At 39.5% G+C, this 23,199-nt stretch overlaps 1 protein-coding gene across 4 annotated transcripts in view; it reads left to right on the top strand.

Annotated features, from left to right (window-relative positions):
- Positions 1-23,199, top strand: part of ap1b1 (adaptor related protein complex 1 subunit beta 1) — a 79,030-nt gene that overhangs the window by 11,942 nt on the left and 43,889 nt on the right. For all 4 annotated transcript variants that reach the window (XM_057831279.1, XM_057831277.1, XM_057831280.1 and 1 more), the window contains exons 5-13: positions 2,269-2,514; positions 2,603-2,793; positions 2,866-3,087; positions 3,176-3,296; positions 6,345-6,440; positions 9,177-9,292; positions 16,269-16,434; positions 17,941-18,039; positions 18,140-18,399. In XM_057831279.1, coding sequence (XP_057687262.1) covers positions 2,269-2,514; positions 2,603-2,793; positions 2,866-3,087; positions 3,176-3,296; positions 6,345-6,440; positions 9,177-9,292; positions 16,269-16,434; positions 17,941-18,039; positions 18,140-18,399 — 1,517 coding nt within the window. The remainder of the gene's footprint in view (positions 1-2,268; positions 2,515-2,602; positions 2,794-2,865; positions 3,088-3,175; positions 3,297-6,344; positions 6,441-9,176; positions 9,293-16,268; positions 16,435-17,940; positions 18,040-18,139; positions 18,400-23,199) is intronic.

Raw genomic sequence — 23,199 nt, forward strand, 5'->3', positions numbered from 1 at the left:
GGGCATGTCATAACAACGCGAGAGCTAACAAAACTACTGTAACGCACGCTCCGTAGCATTTTCTTCACAGCCCAAAACGAAACCAGTAGTGGCAACGAAGATACATGCTAAAACGATGGATAGTTTGAGCACCACGCCAGCGACGTGCAGCGATTGATTTTCAACGCACCCAGGAAAACAAAAGTCTGACTTTGAAGTGATGAAGGCAGCCAGATTTGTTCGCATAGGACAGAGCTAGTGTGAAGCGGTACAGAGATCGTGAGTTTTTAACCCTGAAAAATAACCCACTACAATGGTGGAAGGGGCGACATGCTTTTATTCCCCCAATTATACCTGTGGTAAAGCATAATTTATTATTTATTTATGATAGCATTAGCAGGTTTAATTCTTTTTTTCTACAGCTGCTGCATATAACTAATATTTTTTGCTTGTAAGATGTTTACGTTGAAAGTTTGCACTTAAATTATTTGCCTATTTTGTTCAAAACAGCAGGAAATACAGTAAATAAATTACTGCACTTTATTATTATCTGTCACTGGAGTTGTATTTTATTATCAATCCCATCCAACAAAATGACGGTCATATAGTAAGCTTAATTTTTTTTTCATAAGAAAATAAAACATAACTGGTATGAAATTTTGTTTTTTAACAATTTTGCTATTAGAAATGTGGTCTTTTTTATATGTTTAAAATACTGTACGAACACACACAACAAATGTTTAATACCGTATCGTTTTCATTCTGTATCGAACCGTGTCGTTCTTAAACTGTATCGAATCGCTCGGCCTTAAAAATGTATCTTTTTTTTTTTTTTTAATCGAATCGTAAGCTGTGTATCTAGATACATATCCAATCGGCTTCATGCCAGAGATTCCCAACCTTAGTATTAAGGGGTACTTAAAGGGTTAATTCCAATTTAAGTGGAAATTGGGGCTACGTGGCCAGTATTGACACTGTATTAGTGCGACAACAACAACACAAATTTATGTTCGATATCGTACTTTTTTTGTTCTGTACTAGGGTTGTAATGGTACACAAAAATCTCGGTTCGGTACGTACCTCGGTTTTGAGGTCACAGTTCGGTTCATTTTCTGTACAGTAAAAAAACAAAATCCAAAATATAAATGTGCTCGTTGTTTATTACACACTTTTGTGCTTTCAACAATAGGAACATTAGCCTATACAAAGCTCGAATTCTGCTCAAAAAGTAGCGGGTATTTAAAGATAATCCAACAACAACTTGACTTTCAGACCCTGCGTATTGGTCAGCTTTCTTTCTGAAAGAAAGAAGAAAAAAGTCCTGTGCTAAAGAGAAAAGCAATCCCAATGACAAAGATTTTAACATGTATTTTACAAATGAAATGCCTCACTGAAACATTTTTTTTCTTATGAACGGTTTTCAAAAGCTTTATTGGTGGATTTTCTCAAGTTAAAGCGCCACACAGAAATTAATAAATTTAATTGTGTAAGCAGGATCTGTGTATTATTCTTATTATTTAATTACAGGTGTTTTAGCTCATTTCAATTCATTTTATTTAAATGGGCTATTATTTTATTATGTGTTTATATTTTACAAATGTGATGCAGTATTCATTTATATTGTATATTTTATGTTGTATAACTTTAGTTCCTATGTGAATATTAGTTCCTACTTGTTTTGTGGTGGTAGGAGTGTTTTGTATTGAACACGGGGCCGTGTTGGTTGTTATTATAGCAGAGAAGACACTACCAGATCTACCACTCAAGAGATCTGATGGACTCAAAAAGTAGGTTACGATTGCATATTAGTTTGAAAATCGACCGGATCCACCGTATTATTACTTCCGGACTTCCGGCCCGATGCTAGCTAGTAGTATTGACGCAGGAGGGGTGCGTCTCGCGTCAAATAATAAACTCTGCCGTTATTTTCGCGTGCGTCGCGTTGAGCCGCTTCTGGGATGCAACTAACACGCGGCCGCACTGCGACTGGTCTGCATTGGCTGATTGACTAACGCCCGCGTTTCACTGCGTTCTCGCGGCGGCCACGTTGTCGCACCGTTGACGTTTCTGGACTGTCCTACCGTGTTGGTCCTCATTATAGTAGAGAAGACAGAAAAATATAATCTACACAAAGAAACTGTAACCCGATCGACTCACAGCCTCGAAAAGTAAGGGTTATATCACGTCAGAAACTCGTTCGGTGCGCGTCCGTTCCGAACCGAGCACCAAGTACCGAAACGGTTCAATACGAATACATGTACCGTTACACCCTTATTCTTTACTATACAGGACTGTGAAGACCCCAATCCTCTAATTCGGGCTCTGGCTGTTCGCACCATGGGCTGCATTCGTGTGGACAAGATCACAGAGTATCTGTGCGAGCCACTTAGGAAGTGTTTGAAAGATGAAGACCCCTATGTGAGGAAGACTGCAGCTGTGTGTGTAGCCAAACTCCATGATATCAACGCACAACTGGTGGAAGATCAAGGATTTCTCGACACCCTCAAAGACCTTATCTCAGACTCAAACCCCATGGTACAGTATAACTCTGAGAAGCCAAAATGCTAATCAAGGACCGATCACATACTGATACAGATGTCACTTCAATGTTTTAATTTTTTAGGTGGTTGCAAATGCAGTGGCAGCGCTGTCCGAGATCGCAGAGTCTCATCCCAACAGTAATCTTCTAGACCTGAACCCTCAAACCATTAACAAGTTGCTGACAGCTCTTAATGAGTGTACAGAGTGGGGACAGATCTTCATTCTCGACTGCCTGGCCAATTACACACCTCGTGATGACCGCGAGTCTCAAAGGTATGAAGGCACCATTCTCCATCCTTTCTTTTCACACCTTATTCCCCATCTGTTACCTTCTCTGTTTCCCAGCATCTGTGAACGTGTCACCCCGCGGCTCTCCCATGCAAACTCTGCCGTGGTGTTGTCGGCTGTTAAGGTTCTCATGAAGTTTATGGAGATGCTGCCAAAAGACCTAGACTACTATGGAACCTTACTAAAGAAGCTGGCTCCTCCGTTGGTCACTCTCCTGTCTGCTGAGCCCGAGTTGCAATATGTAGCACTGAGAAATATCAATCTCATCGTACAAAGACGGTAACTTTCAAAAGTGTCTTGTCGTATCTTTACAGTAAACAATATGGCCTTGTTACCAAGCTGAAAATTCCCTGTGTTAATATTTTAGACCGGAGATCCTGAAACATGAAATGAAGGTTTTCTTTGTGAAATACAATGATCCAATTTATGTTAAACTGGAGAAATTGGACATCATGATTCGCTTGGCATCCCAAGCTAACATTGCCCAGGTATACATAACCAACAACACTAAAGCCTTTTTACAGTGCCTTGCAAAAGTATTCGGCCCCCTTGAATCTTGCAACCTTTCGCCACATTTCAGGCTTCAAACATAAAGATATGAAATTTAATTTTTTTGTCAAGAATCAACAACAAGTGGGACACATTCGTGAAGTGGAACAACATTTATTGGATAATTTAAACTTTTTTAACAAATAAAAAACTGAAAAGTGGGGCGTGCAATATTATTCGGCCCCTTTACTTTCAGTGCAGCAAACTCACTCCAGAAGTTCAGTGAGGATCTCTGAATGATCCAATGTTGTCCTAAATGACCTATGATGATAAATAGAATCCACCTGTGTGTAATCAAGTCTCCGTATAAATGCACCTGCTCTGTGATAGTCTCAGGGTTCTGTTTAAAGTGCAGAGAGCATTATGAAAACCAAGGAACACACCAGGCAGGTCCGAGATACTGTTGTGGAGAGGTTTAAAGCCGGATTTGGATACAAAAAGATTTCCCAAGCTTTAAACATCTCAAGGAGCACTGTGCAAGCCATCATATTGAAATGGAAGGAGCATCAGACCAATGCAAATCTACCAAGACCCGGCCGTCCTTCCAAACTTTCTTCTCAAACAAGGAGAAAACTGATCAGAGATGCAGCCAAGAGGCCCATGATCACTCTGGATGAACTGCAGAGATCTACAGCTGAGGTGGGAGAGTCTGTCCATAGGACAACAATCAGTCGTACACTGCACAAATCTGGCCTTTATGGAAGAGTGGCAAGAAGAAAGCCATTTCTCAAAGATATCCATAAAAAGTCTCGTTTTAAGTTTGCCACAAGCCACCTGGGAGACACACCAAACATGTGGAAGAAGGTGCTCTGGTCAGATGAAACCAAAATTGAACTTTTTGGCCACAATGCAAAACGATATGTTTGGCGTAAAAGCAACACAGCTCATCACCCTGAACACACCATCCCCACTGTCAAACATGGTGGTGGCAGCATCATAGTTTGGGCCTGCTTTTCTTCAGCAGGGACAGGGAAGATGGTTAAAATTGACGGGAAGATGGATGCAGCCAAATACAGGAACATTCTGGAAGAAAACCTGTTGGTATCTGCACAAGACCTGAGACTGGGACGGAGATTTATCTTCCAACAGGACAAAGATCCAAAACATAAAGCCAAATCTACACTGGAATGGTTCAAAAATAAACGTATCCAGGTGTTAGAATGGCCAAGTCAAAATCCAGACCTGAATCCAATCGAGAATCTGTGGAAAGAGCTGAAGACTGCTGTTCACAAACACTCTCCATCCAACCTCACTGAGCTCGAGCTGTTTTGCAAGGAAGAATGGGCAAGAATGTCACTCTCTCGATGTGCAAAACTGATAGAAACATACCCCAAGCGACATGCAGCTGTAATTGGAGCAAAAGGTGGCGCTACAAAGTATTAACGCAAGGGGGCCGAATAATATTGCACGCCCCACATTTCAGTTTTTTATTTGTTAAAAAAGTTTAAATTATCCAATAAATGTTGTTCCACTTCACGATTGTGTCCCACTTGTTGTTGATTCGTGACAAAAAAATTAAATTTCATATCTTTATGTTTGAAGCCTGAAATGTGGAGAAAGGTTGCAAGATTCAAGGGGGTCGAATACTTTTGCAAGGCACTGTAGCTCCTCTTAAAGGGGAAGATCAGAATTTTTGACATGGCCCTGAAACTAAAAAAATAACAAACTGCACGGAATTTGCTGAAATCAAGTAGAGCTGAAACGAATACTCGAGCAACTCGAGTAACTCTAGTTTAAAAACTCACCCGAGTAATTTTATTCAACTCGAGGAATCGTTTAATTTTGCCAGCTCTAAGCATCACATTTTGCCCGGACTACTTTTAATGCGGGACAACGCGCTGACGTCACGTGCGTAGAGGAAGAAGCAATTTAAAAAAAAAAACCTTACTGCAGCCGACAGCCGCTACAAACTACGCCGACGTTGCTAAAAACTACGCCCGCATGATGCTAGTGTGGTAGCAGATAGTGTCCGATGCGTCTCATAGATATCGCATGCATTTAGAACTAGATGCGAAATGACAGACTCGGCCGCGTCTGGGCAGCGTTAGTAAACAGCCGCCGTCTTTAAGCAGTAGACTTCTCAGCGCTAATAAATATAACGTTACTGTCACTCGCACACATAACGTCAGCCCTTCGGAGGGCTAGGTTTATATTATGACCACTGTCGATGCGTGGCTAACGTATCTTACATGCAGGCTTTATTTAATTTGTAAAAACACAGCGCTGTAGAGTGATGAGGGTGTAAAATTAGAACATAATAAAGCTAACTGTCAGTTTTAGCTCAGTAGTCATTGCTGAATAAAACACCAAGTAGCACTGGTCCCTAATGGGCTCCAATACAGCAGGTATCATACATTTATTTTGAACACTGCAAAAACTCAAAATCCTATCAGTACTTACAGTTTAGACTAACTTAAAACTTAACTAGAACTTTAAAATAGCTTGACACAAATGGAAATTCAATTGAAACACGTGGTGAAAAACACGTGGCTTTCAAGTGATGTGTGTTATCAAGCGTAATTACCTTTTTAGGTAAAAAATATGTTGTTGTTTTTTTGTTTATAAGAGCTAGACGTTTTTTGAGTGAAAGCAGTGAATTTTTTTTTCTAGTCACATCTGAGATGCAATTGTTGGCTGTTTTCAACAATGTACATCGAAAATAAAGACATTTATTGACTGAAAATGGTTCAATATTGGTTTAAATGTATTTTTTTCCTTATGTACATTTATAATTGCTCTTTACCTTAAAAAAAAAAAGCGTTTTATCCGATTACTCGATTAATCGATAGAATTTTCAGTCGATTACTCGATTACTAAAATATTCGATAGCTGCAGCCCTAAAATCAACTCCACCGACTAATTAAACCCCCCCCACTAACTCGAAAATTATGCCTAATGTCAAATATTTTGGACTTCCCCTTTGATTGAGATAGGTGTAGATTTTCTGCACAAAATGGGATCCTGATGCTTCATTTGCTTTGCTGCAGGTTCTGGCTGAGTTGAAGGAATATGCCACTGAGGTGGATGTGGACTTTGTCCGTAAAGCTGTGCGGGCTATTGGACGCTGCGCCATTAAAGTAGAGGTGAGATTGTGTTGGTCACGTTTTTTTTGGGGGGGGGGTTATCAACTCAAACCATCATAGTTGTAATTAGGGCCGGGGGTCTTTGGCAGGAGGCTGATTCGATATCTACGGAGACACATGGGTTGCGATTCGAGACAAAAATATCAAAAAAGCCAAAAAGGTTCGATTACGATTTGGTTAAGTTGGGAAGCGATACCCTTCGCTATGACGAAACAAGACAATACAATTCAATAACACATGGAAACAGTGATAAGATTTCTTTTTGTAGACATCAATCATAAAAAAAGCTGGTTATAAGATATTTAAGTAAGAGGTAAAAGGCAAATTATTGGTTTTCATGGCCCTGTAAGAAATGGCAAAATCTCAGGTAAAGAATGACGCTAATAAAAAAAAGAAAAAAAATTACATGGCATGTTTTGAATGGGATCAGAAAATTTAAGAAATGAAGTACATCCAATTGTATTTGACCAGTAATGTTCATTCATCTTATGAGCCTCTCATCCTCACAAGGTTCGCGGGTGTAAAGTGCAAAATTTCAGCCTAAATATTGCCTCGTGCTATGGCACGTCACAAATGCGTATTGTTTTCAGCAGTGTTGTTAATTTTACTTTAAAAATGCTATTGATTATAGTTACAAATGACTTCTCCCAATAAGTAATTGCGTTAGTAACTGTTACCTGAATGTAAGAGTAATTAGTTACTTGGCAAAGTAACTGGTGATAATTTTCATGTTTTTTTTTTTTCCTTAAAAAAAAACATTGGTCACACTATGTGAAGTTTAAAATGTTTTTGGGACAATTGGCCCTAGCCCAATTCTTTACCCTAATTTACCCTTTACTTTAATCAACCGTTAAAAGTTGTTAAAATTGCTCCCATTATTGCATTAGTTCCCTTCTGTCTACTTTTGACATGTGGAAGTTTTAAAACTGTTTCATCATTTAAAGATAGATTCAAGATTTTGCCGATTTAGGAGTATTTTCGATAAAAAGGTACTCAGGTTCGCTAGGAAGGTTCTCTACAACAGAGCCCTCCTAAGAAGTCTACTGCTTTAAGATGGCGGCTGTTTACTAACGCATCTAGTTCCTATACTGTACATGTTGCTAACGCTGCCATGTCATTTCGCATCTAGTTCTATATATATACTGTGTGTATGTGTATATATATATGTATATATATATGTATGTATATGTGTGTATGTGTGTATATATATGTGTGTGATATCTACCATATCATGTGGGCGTAGTTTGTAAGCTATCGGCTACAGTCAGGTATTATTGGAGTCACCTAGCATCGCGTTTACTCGGCGTCACAACTTTTTTGCCTCCTCCCCACTCCTGCTCTGCTCTGTCGTCTCGGTGAGTCCGTCTCCCTCAGACTTTTCTCGCGTCATTAAGTAACGCATAGTAACGGACGCCTTTACATCCTCAGTAATGGTAACGGCGTTGCCAAGATGAGAAAAATAATTATTTAGATTACTCACTACTGAAAAAAATAACGCCGTTAGTAACGCCGTTATATGCTAACGCTGTTTTTAACAACACTGGTTTTCAGGAATGCTGGAAGTCACTCACTGCAGGGTGTGCTGAAGATCTTTTTTTTTTTTTTTTTAAGTGTTTCCCATCCAAAAACGGCCAATCCAAATTTTTCCATACTCGCACGTTTTCTCCAGACAAGGCGTGCACAATTGCAGTACACACCCATGCTGGATAGTTTACGTACATTATTACCATCAGAACCAAAATAATTGAATTATTTGACATAAAAAGCAGTTGCGTATGACTCGTATCATGTTTACATTATACACACACTCTTTCTCAACACAGACAGTTGCCAGAGAGGGAAAAAAAAAACACCACGTTTTACCACCGCTAGACACACTAAACATGCTGGAGTTAACCCTTGTAGCTGGTGGGAAAGGATCATGATAGTGTTTACGAACCTTTCATTTTGTATAAATGCGAAATCATATTGAAGGTATTGCCTCCTCAGCAGTCACCCTCTGCAAACGTGTTTTACATGTCAGTTTGCCCTCCTCCTGCAAGTACCAGCCCTACTGTATTTTTGCCTTTCTTATCCTGAAATGTCTTAACATGAGGCAATATTTTCCCATTAACTTGAAAATTCTGTATGTAGAGACGTTCATAAGTATAGGTACCGCTGTACTGGGTATTGTTTTTTATTGTGAAAGTGGTCCACGACTGCAGTGCAAAAAAGTAAAAACACAAACAACGTGAAACCTTGTATAACCAATTCCTAGCCTCACAATAGCCGGTACCTCGATTTTCAATTGGTGCGTCTCGAGATTACGGGCGGATTTTGTATAGATTGCTGAGATTGCTTTCAATAGACTCGTATCTCTTACCTTCATGAACAGATATCCGTTTTTTTTTTTTTTTTTAATTGTCACATCTCTAGTTGTAATCATTTGATTGTACTGTTTTAAGTACAACACACCGTTTAGAGGCTAGCCCAAGTGTTAATGTGGCTTGTAGCATAAAAGCCATTTTTAGATAATGTTCACTCACAGGCCACAGCAGGACTGTTTATTTGCACAGATCAGATATACAAACACTAGTGGACTGATACACAAGTCATTTTCGTTGTACTGCATTAAAAATTGTGTAGTTTCTTACTAAAGCATATTACATTGTGTTATTTATGTGGCCTGTGAATGGACTTATCTTACAGTGTGTAGTGGAACTGTTATGACTCAAGATGTAATTTGTTCCTCATTAGCAATCTGCGGAGCGCTGTGTCAGTACGCTGCTTGACCTTATCCAGACAAAGGTCAACTATGTTGTGCAGGAAGCTATTGTGGTCATCAAGGACATCTTTCGCAAGTACCCCAACAAGTAAGTACCCAAATGGGCAGAAATTGTGCTTCGCATAACTATAGGGCAGTGTTTCTGAAACAGTGGAGCTAGCCACTCTTTATGGAACACGGGGCTATAATGCCAGTTGGGGCACGTTATTATTATTTTTTTTCGTTTTTTTTTTTGTCTCACTGGAATAAATTGTAATTGCTCATCCACAAAAGTAGATGGCAATGTTGGCAGGGAGTATTAGAAGTGTGTAGTGCTTTAACAGGAAATATGAAGTGCAATGAACAAATCCTTAGGGGACAAAAACAAAAACTAGGCCTCTTAGCAGGACTGAACAGGCCCTCGCATTTTGCCGCAACTCTGACGGCAGGAAGGTCAGGGTTGTGGCAGATCGTCTCCCTCATCATCTCATGAGAACCTAACTTGCTCGAAAGTCGCCGCTTTTTGGGGGGATTAGAAATACATTCACACACCTAGGAGAAAAAACCCTATTCAAGAGGGTCCTACAAAAAAGGAGAAGCTACTGAGTTGTGCAGCCACGCCCATATTCAAAACCAAAATGAATCTTCTAATTGGCCAATTCGACTAAGTGTGCCAATTTTTTTGGCTGTATGAGAGCCTATATAAGTCCCTGAAAAAAATTACTTCCTTTTAATAGCTAACAAAAGGTCGTCACTGCAACAGACGGAGACACGTGGACACGAGCCTTAAAATGTAGTATTACTTAAAGGTCTTGTAACTACAATGACCAACATGAAAAGTAGACATGTATAAGTAAAATGAGTGACTTTGTTGCCACTAGTTGGCACTGTAGGGTTGATGCAAATGACCCCTAGAGGACCCTTCAGGGTACGACTGACCGAGCACATGAAGTTTGGTGCAGATATGTTTGGACTCCTCTGCTTCAACGAAACCTGAATATTTTTCATCAGGCACCTGAAGGCTCCCCAGGTTTGAGGTCAATTGATTTTTTTCCCCTTTAGAGGAGGAGCCTGTCCAGTTTAAAAAAAAAAAAAAAGGTGTTTCCTGTTTCCAGCAGGGGGCACCAGGCCTAATGGGTAATATTTCAGGTTGGGATACCTCTCATACATGCCAGATATGAAAAAGATTGAACCTTATATCGGGGAGGGAGTAAATGACTACATTTATTGAATTTGACGTTTTTTAAAAAAAAAAAAATTGGCCTATTTTTACACCCCGCCCAGGTCAGGCCCGTGAATGAAAACTCACCATTTAGATAACTTAAGATCTCATACAGTGGGGAGAACAAGTATTTGATGCACTGCCAATGGGTTTTCCCATTGTGAGTGTATCAAATACTTGTTCTCCCCACTGTATGTCTCATGAACAGTCTCACCAATTTTGAGGAAGATCCAATTAACTCCCTAGGTGCCAATGTCTCAGATACGCACCCTGTAACTCGATATAAATTTCACATTCAATCAGAAAATACCCGATTTCCTGTTGGGTTTGGAATATTGGTGCAATTTTTGGAGCAGTTTTGCTCAACGTATCGACTCCTAAAACCCAATAGGAGAGGTCTTTTTGAAAAATTTAAGTGGGCACCACTAAGCCATTTTGTCACGTTTTTCTAGGGCTGTCAAACGATTAAAATTTTTAATCGTGTTAATTACAGCTTAAAAATGAATTAATCGTAATTAATCGCAATTGAAACCATCTATTAAAATATGCCATATTTTTCTGTAAATTATTGTTGGAATGGAAAGATAAGACACAAGATGCATACATACATTCAACCTACGGTACATAAGTACTGTATTTGTTTATTATAACAATAAATCAACAAGATGGCATTAGCATTATTAACATTCTGTTAAAGCGATCCATGGATAGAAAGACTTGTAGTTCTTAAAAGATAAATTTTAGTACAAGTTATAGAAATTTTATATTAAAACCCCTCATAATGTTTTCATTTTAATAAAATTTGTAAAATATTCAATCAAAAAATAAACTAGTAGCTCGCCATTAATGTGAATAATTACACAATGCTCATGGGTGCTTAATCCCATAAAATCAGTCGCACCCAAATGCCAGCAGAGGGCAGCAATACTCCAAAAAACACAAGTAACAAGTTGGCATTGCACTGTGTTGTCATTTTAATCTGTTTGAGGGGGGCATGTGCGTTAATTGCGTCAAATATTTTAACGTGATTAATTTAAAAAATTAATTACCGTTCGTTAACGCAATAATTTTGACAGCCCTAGTTTTTTCGCAAGATACAAAATTATCTAAATTTGCACCAAGCCGCATATATGTGCAAGTTTTTGAGCATGTTAAGTCCTCCAAATTATCCATTTTCATTTGTCCTGAAAAAAAAAAAATAATAATAATGATAATCCATGCGTTACAATAGGGCTCTCGCACCCCTGGTGTTCGGGCCCTAAATATTAGACGGGGATGAAAAAAGAGGCTGAGAGAGATAATGACAGAATAAATCGTCTCCCCAAAGCCAAGACCAGGAAATATGACAATGCATAGGTGGTGTTTGGCTTCACTGTGACTACGGTGGAAGACAAAAATGTATACTGTACCTAAAAATGGTGGCAGTAGGCATCCTTAAGCCAAATATGTATGACTCCAATTACAGACATTGCACGCAATCATGCTTATAAGCCACTTTTGTTTATGTACTTTTTGCCGAGCAAACATGACGAATATATATGTTATTCTTACGGGGGGCAAACCTGTTGAATATTGCCAACAATCTTACTGCACTTATAACAATTTTATCTATGTTTTCTACTAGAGATGTCTGATCACGTCATTTTCAAAGTATCGGAATCGGCAAAAAAATATCGGACATGCCTTTTTTTAATATATATTTTTTAATTAAATCGTTTTCTAATTGTATTTAACATTGCAGACAAAATGTATTGCACTCATCCAGAGTCTTTAGTTTTAGTTTAAAGATTGGTTCATAATAACAACAAACATCCTCCCCTGCCATTTATTGTCGCACTCACAAAGTGTGGCACCGAAAAAAACTTGGAACACGGAAGTGACGTCGTGTAACTTTATTTTAAGCGGAGGGGGTTATGTTTATTGTTTACATATTTTATGGCACAGTGCTGATAAGCTTTGTTTTGATCCAAAGCAGTGGAACAATGTCATGTTGGACAATAAAAAAAGATACTTGGAGCAATTGAATTGAGTTTCATTCATTTTTTTTCTTAATGCATTGCCAAAATGTATATAATCGGGAAAAATTATCGGGAATGATTGGAATTGAATCAGGAGCAAAAAAAAAAAAAGCAATCGGATGGGGAAATATCAGGATCGGCAGATACTCAAACTAAAACGATCGGGATCGGATCGGGAGCAAAAAAACATGATCGGAACAACCCTATTTTCTACCATTTATAGTAATGTAGGAGAGGGTGGGGTTGATAGGGTGCAGAATCATTTTCATTCAGAGACCGCAACAGAAAATAATTGAGAAGCACTGCCTGAAGGATCCATAAACAGCTTTCTTCTAATGAATTCCTGCATTGACGCATCAGTGCAGAACTGTACTTCAATTATATGCATTCATGCGATGTGTGGTCTTGTCAATGATGGTTAGAACTTCCAGTTGACTAATCGCGTTTTGGCGTTGATAGAACTTTAGCCTCACTGAAATCTGGCAGGCGGTCGGCAATCTAGCAGTAATACCTTTAGCATGTGGAAATACTGTACTAAAAATGAGACTGGTAGCACAGTTACTTGCAAGATGGACTAAATATAACAACGCAAGTGCTATGAACGCTTATCTGAAAAGGCACCACAAACACTTGCTAACAAATGGTCTAAATCCTCACAAAAGCTGTCGGTGTATTTACCATGCACTTTGCTGGAATTGTGAAAAAACAGAAAACAAACAGAAAAGTCAATGAAATAAGGATGAGCGGTGGTAACAAACTATTGTGAAAATGAATGTTGAAAGTTGGCTGTAACTGTTTAAAAAGGAAACATCCAGCTTGTTTCCCGCAGATGCGTGACAGCATGATCTTTTTCTTCCTTCCACTTGCCTGGACTTATTTAATACAATCACAAACCGCACCTTAACTGCAAGTGGACATTTTGAAGTCCCTGCTTGGTGGCCTGCCAGGAAGTAATGGGGAGCCTTTTCCGGCTGGTTGGTCTACTTCTGTTAGCACTTAAACACAATTTGAAACTCATAACATAAAAAATATCATTGCATTTTTCAGAGGAAAGAGTCCATTGCACAGAAAAATGAGAGGTTGACTGGATAATACATATTCATTACTGTAATTTTTTACTATAAGCAGCTACTTTTTGCCCTCATTTTGAATCCTGGGGCTTATAGTCCACTGCCGCTTATTCGTTGATTTATTTTGGTTAATAGTTAACACTTTATTTGACAGTGGCGTCATAAGGCACAAGACTGTCATAATTATGACATGACATTATCATGGGCTTTAATTAATGGTTATGACAGATGTCATTCAGTGTCATCCGGCAAATTGTCACTAACTCCATTTATGTCCAGCTCGGATCTTTTACATCTGTTCAAAAGTGAGATAATTTAGCAGATAACACGAAATGACATACGTCATAAGCATTCATTTATGCTCATGGCAGTGTCATGTCATAATTATGATGGTCTTATGACAGTGTTATGGCACCACTGTCAAATAAAGTGTCCATAACTCGCAATGAATGAAACAACTAGAACAGTAACTGAAGAAATAATAAGCACAGAACATGAGTTTTGATGTTATTTACATCTGTAGCGCTGCAATACACGCTAGGGGGCATGTTGGACGACAACAGTGTTGATGGCAGGTGGCAGCAGAGGTTGACTGTCTCCCCCAAGAGTAGAGTGACACCAAATTGAGACTTCTTGAAGCAAAGAAGCTTTGCAGCCAACTGGTTCAAATGTTCATGGTGGTTCATTTGGTGTTATGTTACCGGTTAACATCTTTTGGTGTAAATATCCCATAATACAGTGAGGGCAGCTGCAGTGTGGCTTATCTATGAAAAATGCCGTTTTCATGTCAAATTTGTTGGGTGGCGGCTTATAGTCAGGTACACCTTTTCGTGCAAAAACTGAATTTTTCCCTTTTTTTTTTTTTTTTTTAACCAATTCAACCATGAATATAGTAACAATACATCCTAATATATCACCCATTCAAATGCAAAAAATTGTTATTCTTAAATAAAACACTAACTATGTTAACATTAATAAATACTTAAAAGAAAAAACACACACAATGCATAACGAGTCATTAGCTACCTAAGTGCAGAATATGAAATGGGTGAGAAACCCAATGCCATTTTTTTCTTGAACAAATAAAACCTATCAAGTGTTTGTTTGATTGAAAATGGCTGTCATCTTGTCCTGCAGAATGCACATGTTAGCAATTTTAAAGCCAAATTATTCAGTGTCAATCAGATTTTTCATAATGAGTCATTATAAAGATATTCTTAGTCTAGAATTTGAAGTATGTGAGAATAACTCCAGAAATCTTTATTTACATGTTTAACAAGACGTGCTTTTATTTTGAAATTTTCACCACAAGTACGTTTGATAAGCCGCTAACCTTAAGCTTTACGCTCACAAAAAAAAAAAAAAAAACCTAACCTAACCCAAAGTCCACTTCTCTTTTCGTCATGCATGTGGTGTCGGTAAGTAAGTATGTATTTTTTCGCATCGTTTGCAAATGCTGTAAACCAGCGAGTTTTCATGTGAAGTTTCATTGAAGTGTCACCTTTTAACCGCAGTTTTACATTTTGGAGAAAACTGCCAATGTTTTATAGCAGGCTAAAGTGGTTAGTACATTCTTTTTTTCTATTAGTCTCAATGTAGCCATGCCAACGTTTTACAATGTTTGAAGCAACACTAGCAACTTTTCAACCTTTATAGAATATTTTCATAACGATTGATGATTTTTCAACTCACAACTAGTTCAATGACACCTCTTCTATATCTTGAGGGGGTCTGTATCGCTTTCACCGGCACTTATTTACTTTGAGGAGAGTGGCAGGAACCGTGCCACACGCACAAAAACAAAAAAAAACTACAAAAGTGCTGACTGCTTTACAGCATACATCACTTTCCCCATTCGTTGTACAGACCGATGTTGATGCGAACGCTTTCGCGCGAATTCTGCAAAGATGGCAGAGCAACAAAAGAGACAAAAAGTTTTGTCCGAGGAGGAGAAAAAAGGGGAGGCTATCAGAATAAAAGCATACTCAACAATAAACATTGGCTCGGCTTTCACTCGCTGAGCGCTGACAAGTTTGGGTGGGGTGGGGGGTGGCTAGCCACACTCATACGCCATATGTTTAGCCACAACTGGATTCATTACCTTATTACTATTCGTCCTTTACACAGCTGCTGGAAACAGAAATTTCATTTAATCCATCTGCAGGCGACCGGGAGATCATGATTTTACGACACAGTGCTGGTATGCGCTGGTCGTCATGGGAAACGCAGTCTTCCTTAAGTCAAAACGCTACTGCTTTTTGTCCACCGGTGTCGCTAAAACCGACCAAAACTGAAAAGTTACCCTAGTATTGCTTTAATATAAGTGCGTTTCCTTATTTTGTATGTCTGAAATTTAGTTCTACAACGTGTTGATGACCAATAAACATCTGTGAAAGGAACTGTCTGAACAGTCTCATATGCAATCAACACGCACGTGTGCACACACGCACAAATGTATGCACACGGCGATAAAACGCAGCCTGGGAAAATTACCACCCTTACTTTTATTGACCGGGCGATAAATTTATTTCTTGCATATCGCAACAGGCTTAAAATCTTTTCATTTTGCAAGTCATCATTTAACCAGATTGTAAACTAGATTAAGAAATTTCTCAGATTTGGGCATTGAATCTTTTGGATATCCTGTGTACACTACTGTTTTTAAAAAAAAAATCCCAATTTAGAGCCCAATAAAGGCAGTCTCTATGCAAGAAGGTAATTGGTTGTTGCACCTCGTCTCATGATGACATTTTCTGTGTATTTCATGTTTTATAGGTATGAGAGTGTGATTGCCACTTTGTGTGAAAACCTGGACTCACTAGATGAACCGGAAGCACGTGCAGCCATGATTTGGATTGTGGGGGAGTATGCCGAGCGCATCGACAATGCTGATGAACTACTTGAGAGCTTTTTGGAGGGTTTCCATGACGAAAGCACTCAGGTGGGTTTAGGAGAATGCAAGCTGATGACAGTTTTAATGTTAATACACTACAAGGGCTCTTTGTCACGGATGCAAAATTAGATTGGATTGCTTTCATCGCACTCTGTAAAATCAGGCTGGCAAGTATGTTGAGGCTTTTACATAAAAACCTATGCAATAAATCAGTTTATGTTAGGGGGGTGACAATATATCGAAATGGTGATATATCGTGGGACTTTGTATCCCAGAAGGTTATCGATATGCTCCTGCCAAGAATCGAGATACCGTTTTAAAAAGGTGTCACTATTTAAAAAAAAAAAAAAAAAAAAAAAAAAGGGAACCAACAAGTTGCTACCAAAATCTTCCACCATGATAGTGTCTCAGTTAACTATAAGGCTGCATTGATGGAGCTCGACGCCCAATCACTTAGACTGGGAACGTTCGTTCATTCGAAACCGGGGCATTTACAGTGGGGCAAATAAGTATTTAGTCAACCACTAATTGTGCAAGTTCTCCCACTTGAAAATATTAGAGAGGCCTGTAATTGTCAACATGGGTAAACCTCAACCATGAGAGACAGAATGTTGGGAAAAAAAACAGAAAATCACATTGTTTGATTTTTAAATAATTTATTTGCAAATCATGGTGGAAAATAAGGATTTGGTCTATACCAAAAGTTCATCTCAATACTTTATTATGTACCCTTTGTTGGCAATAACGGAGGCCAGTCGTTCTCTGTAACTCTTCACAAGCTTTTCACACACTGTTGCTGGTATTTTGGCCCATTCCTCCATGCAGATCTCCTCCAGAGCAGTGATATTTTGGGGCTGTTGTTGGGCAACACAGACTTTCAACTCCCTCTTCACCCCGTGGCGTCAAAATGATAACAAGAACCGGGAGCCAAAAATCCCAGAACCACACGGGGGGACCTAGTGAATGACCTACAGAGAGCTGGGACCACAGTAACAAAGGCTACTGTCAGTAACACAATGCGCCGCCAGGGACTCAAATCCTGCACTGCCAGACGTGTCCCCCTGCTGAAGAAAGTACACGTCCAGGCCCGTCTGCGGTTCGCTAGAGAGCATTTGGATGATCCAGAAGAGGACTGGGAGAATGTGATATGGTCAGATGAAACCAAAATAGAACTTTTTGGTAGAAACACAGGTTCTCTTGTTAGGAGGAAAAAGAATACTTAATTGTACCATACCCACTGTGAAGCATGGGGGTGGAAACATCATGCTTTGGGGCTGTTTTTCTCCAAAGGGACCAGGACGACTGATCTGTGTAAACTAGTCTCTCCTCGTGGGTGGCTCCCGACCCCCTCTTTATATAGGATTGTGCCTTCATAGCAATTGTCTCATCAGGCAACACCTGATGAGGCAATCGCCCGCAGGTGTGATGATCACCCCCCCAAGGGCGTAGCCGTCCATGGTGCCGAGCCCTGTGGCAATGGGACGCCACAATATATTTCAGGTAATTGTAGGAGAGGTTTTAAAATATACTGCTTCTGTCTATTGTGTGCTTCAGGTGCAGTTACAACTTTTAACAGCCATTGTTAAGTTGTTCCTTAAAAAACCGACGGAGACCCAAGAGCTGGTGCAGCAGGTCCTCAGTCTGGCAACTCAGGTAAGTGTAAAACAAATTCCTTGCTTATTATTCTAGTCAATGCTCTCACTTGAATGGACATGTTGGCATCAATGTTCCCTCCTGATGTTTCCTTCCCCAGGACTCTGATAATCCAGACCTTAGGGATCGCGGCTACATCTACTGGCGTCTTCTTTCCACTGACCCAGTGGCCGCTAAGGAGGTGGTTCTGGCTGAGAAGCCCCTAATTTCCGAGGAGACCGACTTGATTGAGCCCACGCTGCTGGAGGAACTCATATGCCACATTGGTACTTTGGCCTCTGTCTATCACAAGCCGCCCAGCGCCTTCGTGGAGGGCAGTCGTGGTGTTCAACACAAGAGACTCCCCGGCAGTGCTGGATCGTGAGTCATTCGCTTCTTGTATGAACACTACAGGCAGAGCAGAGGTTATTAAAGAAAGAGTGCAAAAGTGAAGAAAACAAAACTTTGGCTCACTCCATACTTGCCTGCTGTAATACCCATACCTGTCAACCCGAGGCCTTTGGCAATCTTACAAATAGTGACGTATGCCCTTATAAATTGGTGACTAATCTTACAACATTGTATATAGCGTGCAATATGAAACAAAAATAAAACTTAATTGTTAAAATAATATGAATTTATTGGTAATATTGTAACATATAACCTGGAGCAATCAAATAACAATATCTACAGCTACATCATGATTACTGAAATTAAAAGTGACTTTTGTTATAACTGTATGTAGAACTTTTGGCAATTTCTATCATGTCTTAAAGGCTGCATTAGCTCGCAATTCAGTTTGACTTTGAGGTAGTTCATTAGTGTGTTCAATTAAATTAAAAAGGTCAATTGATAAAATTAACTAACCGATGCAATCTTTGAGTCAAGGAACATTTCTTTTGCTAATTGTGAGAAGCGATCAGCAATAGTTGCAGGCAAATTGGGTTCGGCAACAAATTGGCAGAATAAAATCTCCGCTTTCGTCATTTTTCATTCTGCAATTTAATTTCAATTCAATTTTATTTGTATAGCCCTAAATCACAACAAGGTTGTCTCAAAGGGCTTTGCAGAGGCAATATGATACATAGTCAGAAACAGCAAATGAAATAAACAAAGATGAATAAATAAAGTTCAAGTCCTGGGCATCCCCCATCCTTGGACCCTCCATGTCGGCAAGGAAAAACTCCAAAAACTCCAAGCTCTTTGGGAGAAAACGAGAAACCTTGGGGAGAACCACAGTCAGGAGAGATCCACTCCCTGGACGGATAGACAGGATGCACCAGGACTGGTAATGGGAATTAGCAGACGGGGTTAATTCAATTCAATTCAATTTTATTTGTATAGCCCTCAATCACAACAGAAGTCTCAAAGGGCTTTACAGAGGCAATATAATACACAATTAGAAATGAAGCAACAAAGATGAATAGATACAGTTCAAGTCCTAGGTATCCCCTATCCTTAAGACCCTCCATGCCACAGTCTGTAAAGATGCAGTAGAGTAAAGGGACAAGAAGAGGTCCATCTAGCCAGATGAGATGGGGGTGGCAACAAGGACGTCCATCCAGCAGGGGTCCATATAGTCAGGAGGCTGCAGCTGAAAAATAGCCCTTCCCCAGAGGGGAGGGGGGAAAGGGGACACCGGGTGACTAGTGATGAAGAGACTAGTTAACTAGATATTAACATTGGAAAATAGAAATAAAGTAAGACAAGTGGTAGGTAAAGTGAGAAAAAGGAGATAGAACTCAGTGGCTTACTTCCCCCACGCTTGATAGCTTCTAGTGCAGCTTAGACTGAACTATGAGTCTAATCTGACTTGAACTAGCCTGACTATAAGCTTTGTCGATAGGAACGTGTTTAATCTAATCTTAAATGTGCAGACTGTCTCGGCTTCTTTAATATTAGCTGAAAGCTGAGTCCATAAAACAGGGGCTTGGTGGCTAAAGGCTCTAGCTCCGACAGTACTTTTAGAAACCCTGGGAACTACCAATAGACCTGCATTCTGAGAGTGGAGTGTTCTGTTGGGGCGGGATGGAACCAGGGCATTGGTGAGATAAGATGGCCCCAACCCATTAATGGTCTTAAATGTAAGAAGGAGGATTTTAAATTTAATTCTAAACTCGACTGGAAGCCAGTGAAGGGCCTGGAGCACAGGGGTGATGTGCTCTCTTCTATTAGTTCCTGTTAAAAGTCTTGCTGCTGCGTTTTGGACTAGCTGAAGACCTTTTAGAGAACTTTTAGGACAAGCTGCAAGTAGGGAGTTACAATAATCCAATCTAGATGTAACGAATGGTTGAATTAATTTTTCTGCATCGTTTTTAGATAAAATAGTTCTAATTTTGGCTATGTTGCGCAGGTGAAAAAAGGCCGTTCTGCAGGTTTGTTTAATATCAGCTTTAAACGATAAGTCTGTGTCAAATAGAACTCCTAGGTTTTTAACTGTGGTGCTGGAGGCTACACTTACATTGTCCAGAGTGACTATCTGGGCAGTTAAAGAGTCTCTCACACTTTTTGGGCCTATTTTAAGGACTTCTGTCTTTTCAGGGTTAAGTAGAAGATAGTGCTCATCCAGGTGTATACAGTGGGGAGAACAAGTATTTGATACACTGCCAATGGGAAAACCCATTGGCAGTGTATCAAATACTTGTTCTCCCCACTGTATATCTCGGACGCAGGTGCCTAGTTTATCCACTCGCCTGATCTGCTCAGGTTTAATTGATAAATACAGTTGTGTGTCGTCAGCGTAACAATGAAAGTTAATGCTATGTTTTCTGATGATATTACCTAGAGGAAGCATATACAGCGTAAACAAGATGGGCCCGAAGACCGATCCCTGCAGACTTCATCTTTATGACCAGCGTTGTTACTCTTACTTTTAAAACGTAATTAATTAGTTACAAATTACTTCTCCCAAAAGGTAATTGAGTTAGCAACTCAGTTACCTGAATGTAAGAGTAATTAGTTACTTGGCAAAGTAACTGGTGTTACCTTTCATGTTTTTTTTCCCCATATTTTTCAAAAACAAAAAACATAGTAACCTTTGCTATGTTTGGATGTCATTTATTATTTCATTTCGACATGTGAAAGTTTTAAGACTGTTTCATCATTTAAAGCTAGATTCAAGTCAAGATTTTGCCGATTTAGGAGTATTTGAGATTAAAAGTTACTTAGGTTCGTTAGGAAGGTTCACTACAACAGAGCCTTTCTGAGAAGTGTACTGCTCTAAAATGGCCGCTATTTACTAATGCCACCGAGTCTGTCATTTCGCATGTAGTTCTACATGCATGAGATATCTAGGCGTAGATTGTAGGCTGTCGGCTACAGTGAGGAAATATTGGAGCCACCTAGCCTAGCATCGTGTTTGCAACAGCGTCACAACAAACACTTTGCTCTGAGTGTCTCTGACTTTTCTCGCGTCATTCAACCAACGTAGTAACGCATAGTAATGCACATTGCCTCATTGCCGAAACGGTGACAAAATCCGAATGGAGGGAAAAAAACGTAATGCACGAAAAACGAACAGATTTTGAACGTATGCTGTACACATTTAAAAATCAGTGCTCACTTGTACAAATTACGCCGAAACCGTACAACTTGACAGGTATGAATACCCGTCAGATTACCGCAACACAGATTATTCGGTGTTAACAATATAGGTAGTCCCCAGGTTAGGACCTACCCGACTCATGTGATGTTGACGTAACGACGCCGGAGTCTCGTCCGCCATTTTGTCTCCAGTCGGTTTAAAAAAAAAACAAAAAAAACAAAGGTGACTAGTGAGAGGGAGGGGATAGTTTACAGCTGGAAGCCTGTGCACACATTTGTTGCTTGTGAAGCATCCACAAAGGCAACGCCTGTAATGACATCTTTTATACTGTTTATCGTGCGGTTTCAATTGTGGTCGAATACTTTGGGCGAGAGTATGCGATTGTTTTTGATTATGCGTGGACGCTGAACTTACACATGCTAATCGTTTGTGTGGATTGTTATTGCTGTATCAGCAGCTAGTTATAAATGTAATTTTGAATCACTGTTATTGAAGATGAAACTGATTTAATTTCATTTTTATTTTCATTTCATTTCATTCTATAAGTGTTGATATCATGAGCAGCTGAATAAAGTCAGCAAACCACGTGGACGTTTGACATCGTTATTTCGGAGCTTAGCTCGCTGTGTAGCTAGGACTTAGCTCCAACATCTTGGCGAGGACAATACAATGACATATAATGCAGGTTTTCGGGTAGTTATTTTGTTCAGAGTCCCTAAAGGGACATCGACAGAAATAAAATAAATTTAAACCATCTGTTGCGCACCTTATAGTATGTGGTCCTCAACAGAAACAATGTGGTGTGCACCTATTTGTTTCTGGTGCGCACCAAAAAACAAAAATTCCCATTATATAGCATTTATGCTGGTGGACATTTGCTATGCATGTTGGCCAATTGTTCTTTTGTTGTACTTAGATCCTCAATTATTTTTTTATATCGTTTGAGGCTTAGCTCAGGCGCTAGTTGAGTCCAAGATTGAAGTAAAGCTCAGCTAAATCCTGTATTATCGTTTTTAGCACGCCGAAACTGCTGGTGTCCGATCCGCTCCTGAGTTTAGCTGCTGTTATTGAAGGATGAGACTGATTTAATTTCATTTTTATTTTAGTTTAATTCTATAAGTGTTGATGTCATGAGCAGCTGAATAAAGTCAGCAAACCACACAGACGTTTGACATGGTCATTTCAGAGCTTAGCTCGCTGTGTAGCTAGGACTTAGCTCCAACATCTTGGCGAGGACAATACAATGACATATAATGCATGTTTTTGGGTAGTTATTTTGTTCGGAGTCCCTAAAGGGACATTGACAGAAAATAAATTCAAACCATCTGTTGTGCACCAGATAGTATGTGGGTTGCAACAAAAACAATCTGGTGTGTACCTATTTGTTTCTGGTACGCACTAGATTGTCTCCAGTGCGCACCAAAAACAAACAAAAATCTAGTAAACATTTGCATTATATAGCATTTAAGCTGGTGGACTTTTGCTATGCAAGTTGGCCAATTGTTCTTTTGTTGTACTTAGATCCTCATTTATTTTTTTATAACGTTTGAGGCTTAGCTCAGGCGCTAGCTGAGTCCAAGATTGAAGTAAAGATCAGCTAAATCCTGTATTATCATTTTTAGCACGCCAACACTGCT

The sequence above is a fragment of the Corythoichthys intestinalis genome, chromosome 3, assembly GCF_030265065.1.
Source record: "Corythoichthys intestinalis isolate RoL2023-P3 chromosome 3, ASM3026506v1, whole genome shotgun sequence".
Taxonomy (NCBI): domain Eukaryota; kingdom Metazoa; phylum Chordata; class Actinopteri; order Syngnathiformes; family Syngnathidae; genus Corythoichthys; species Corythoichthys intestinalis.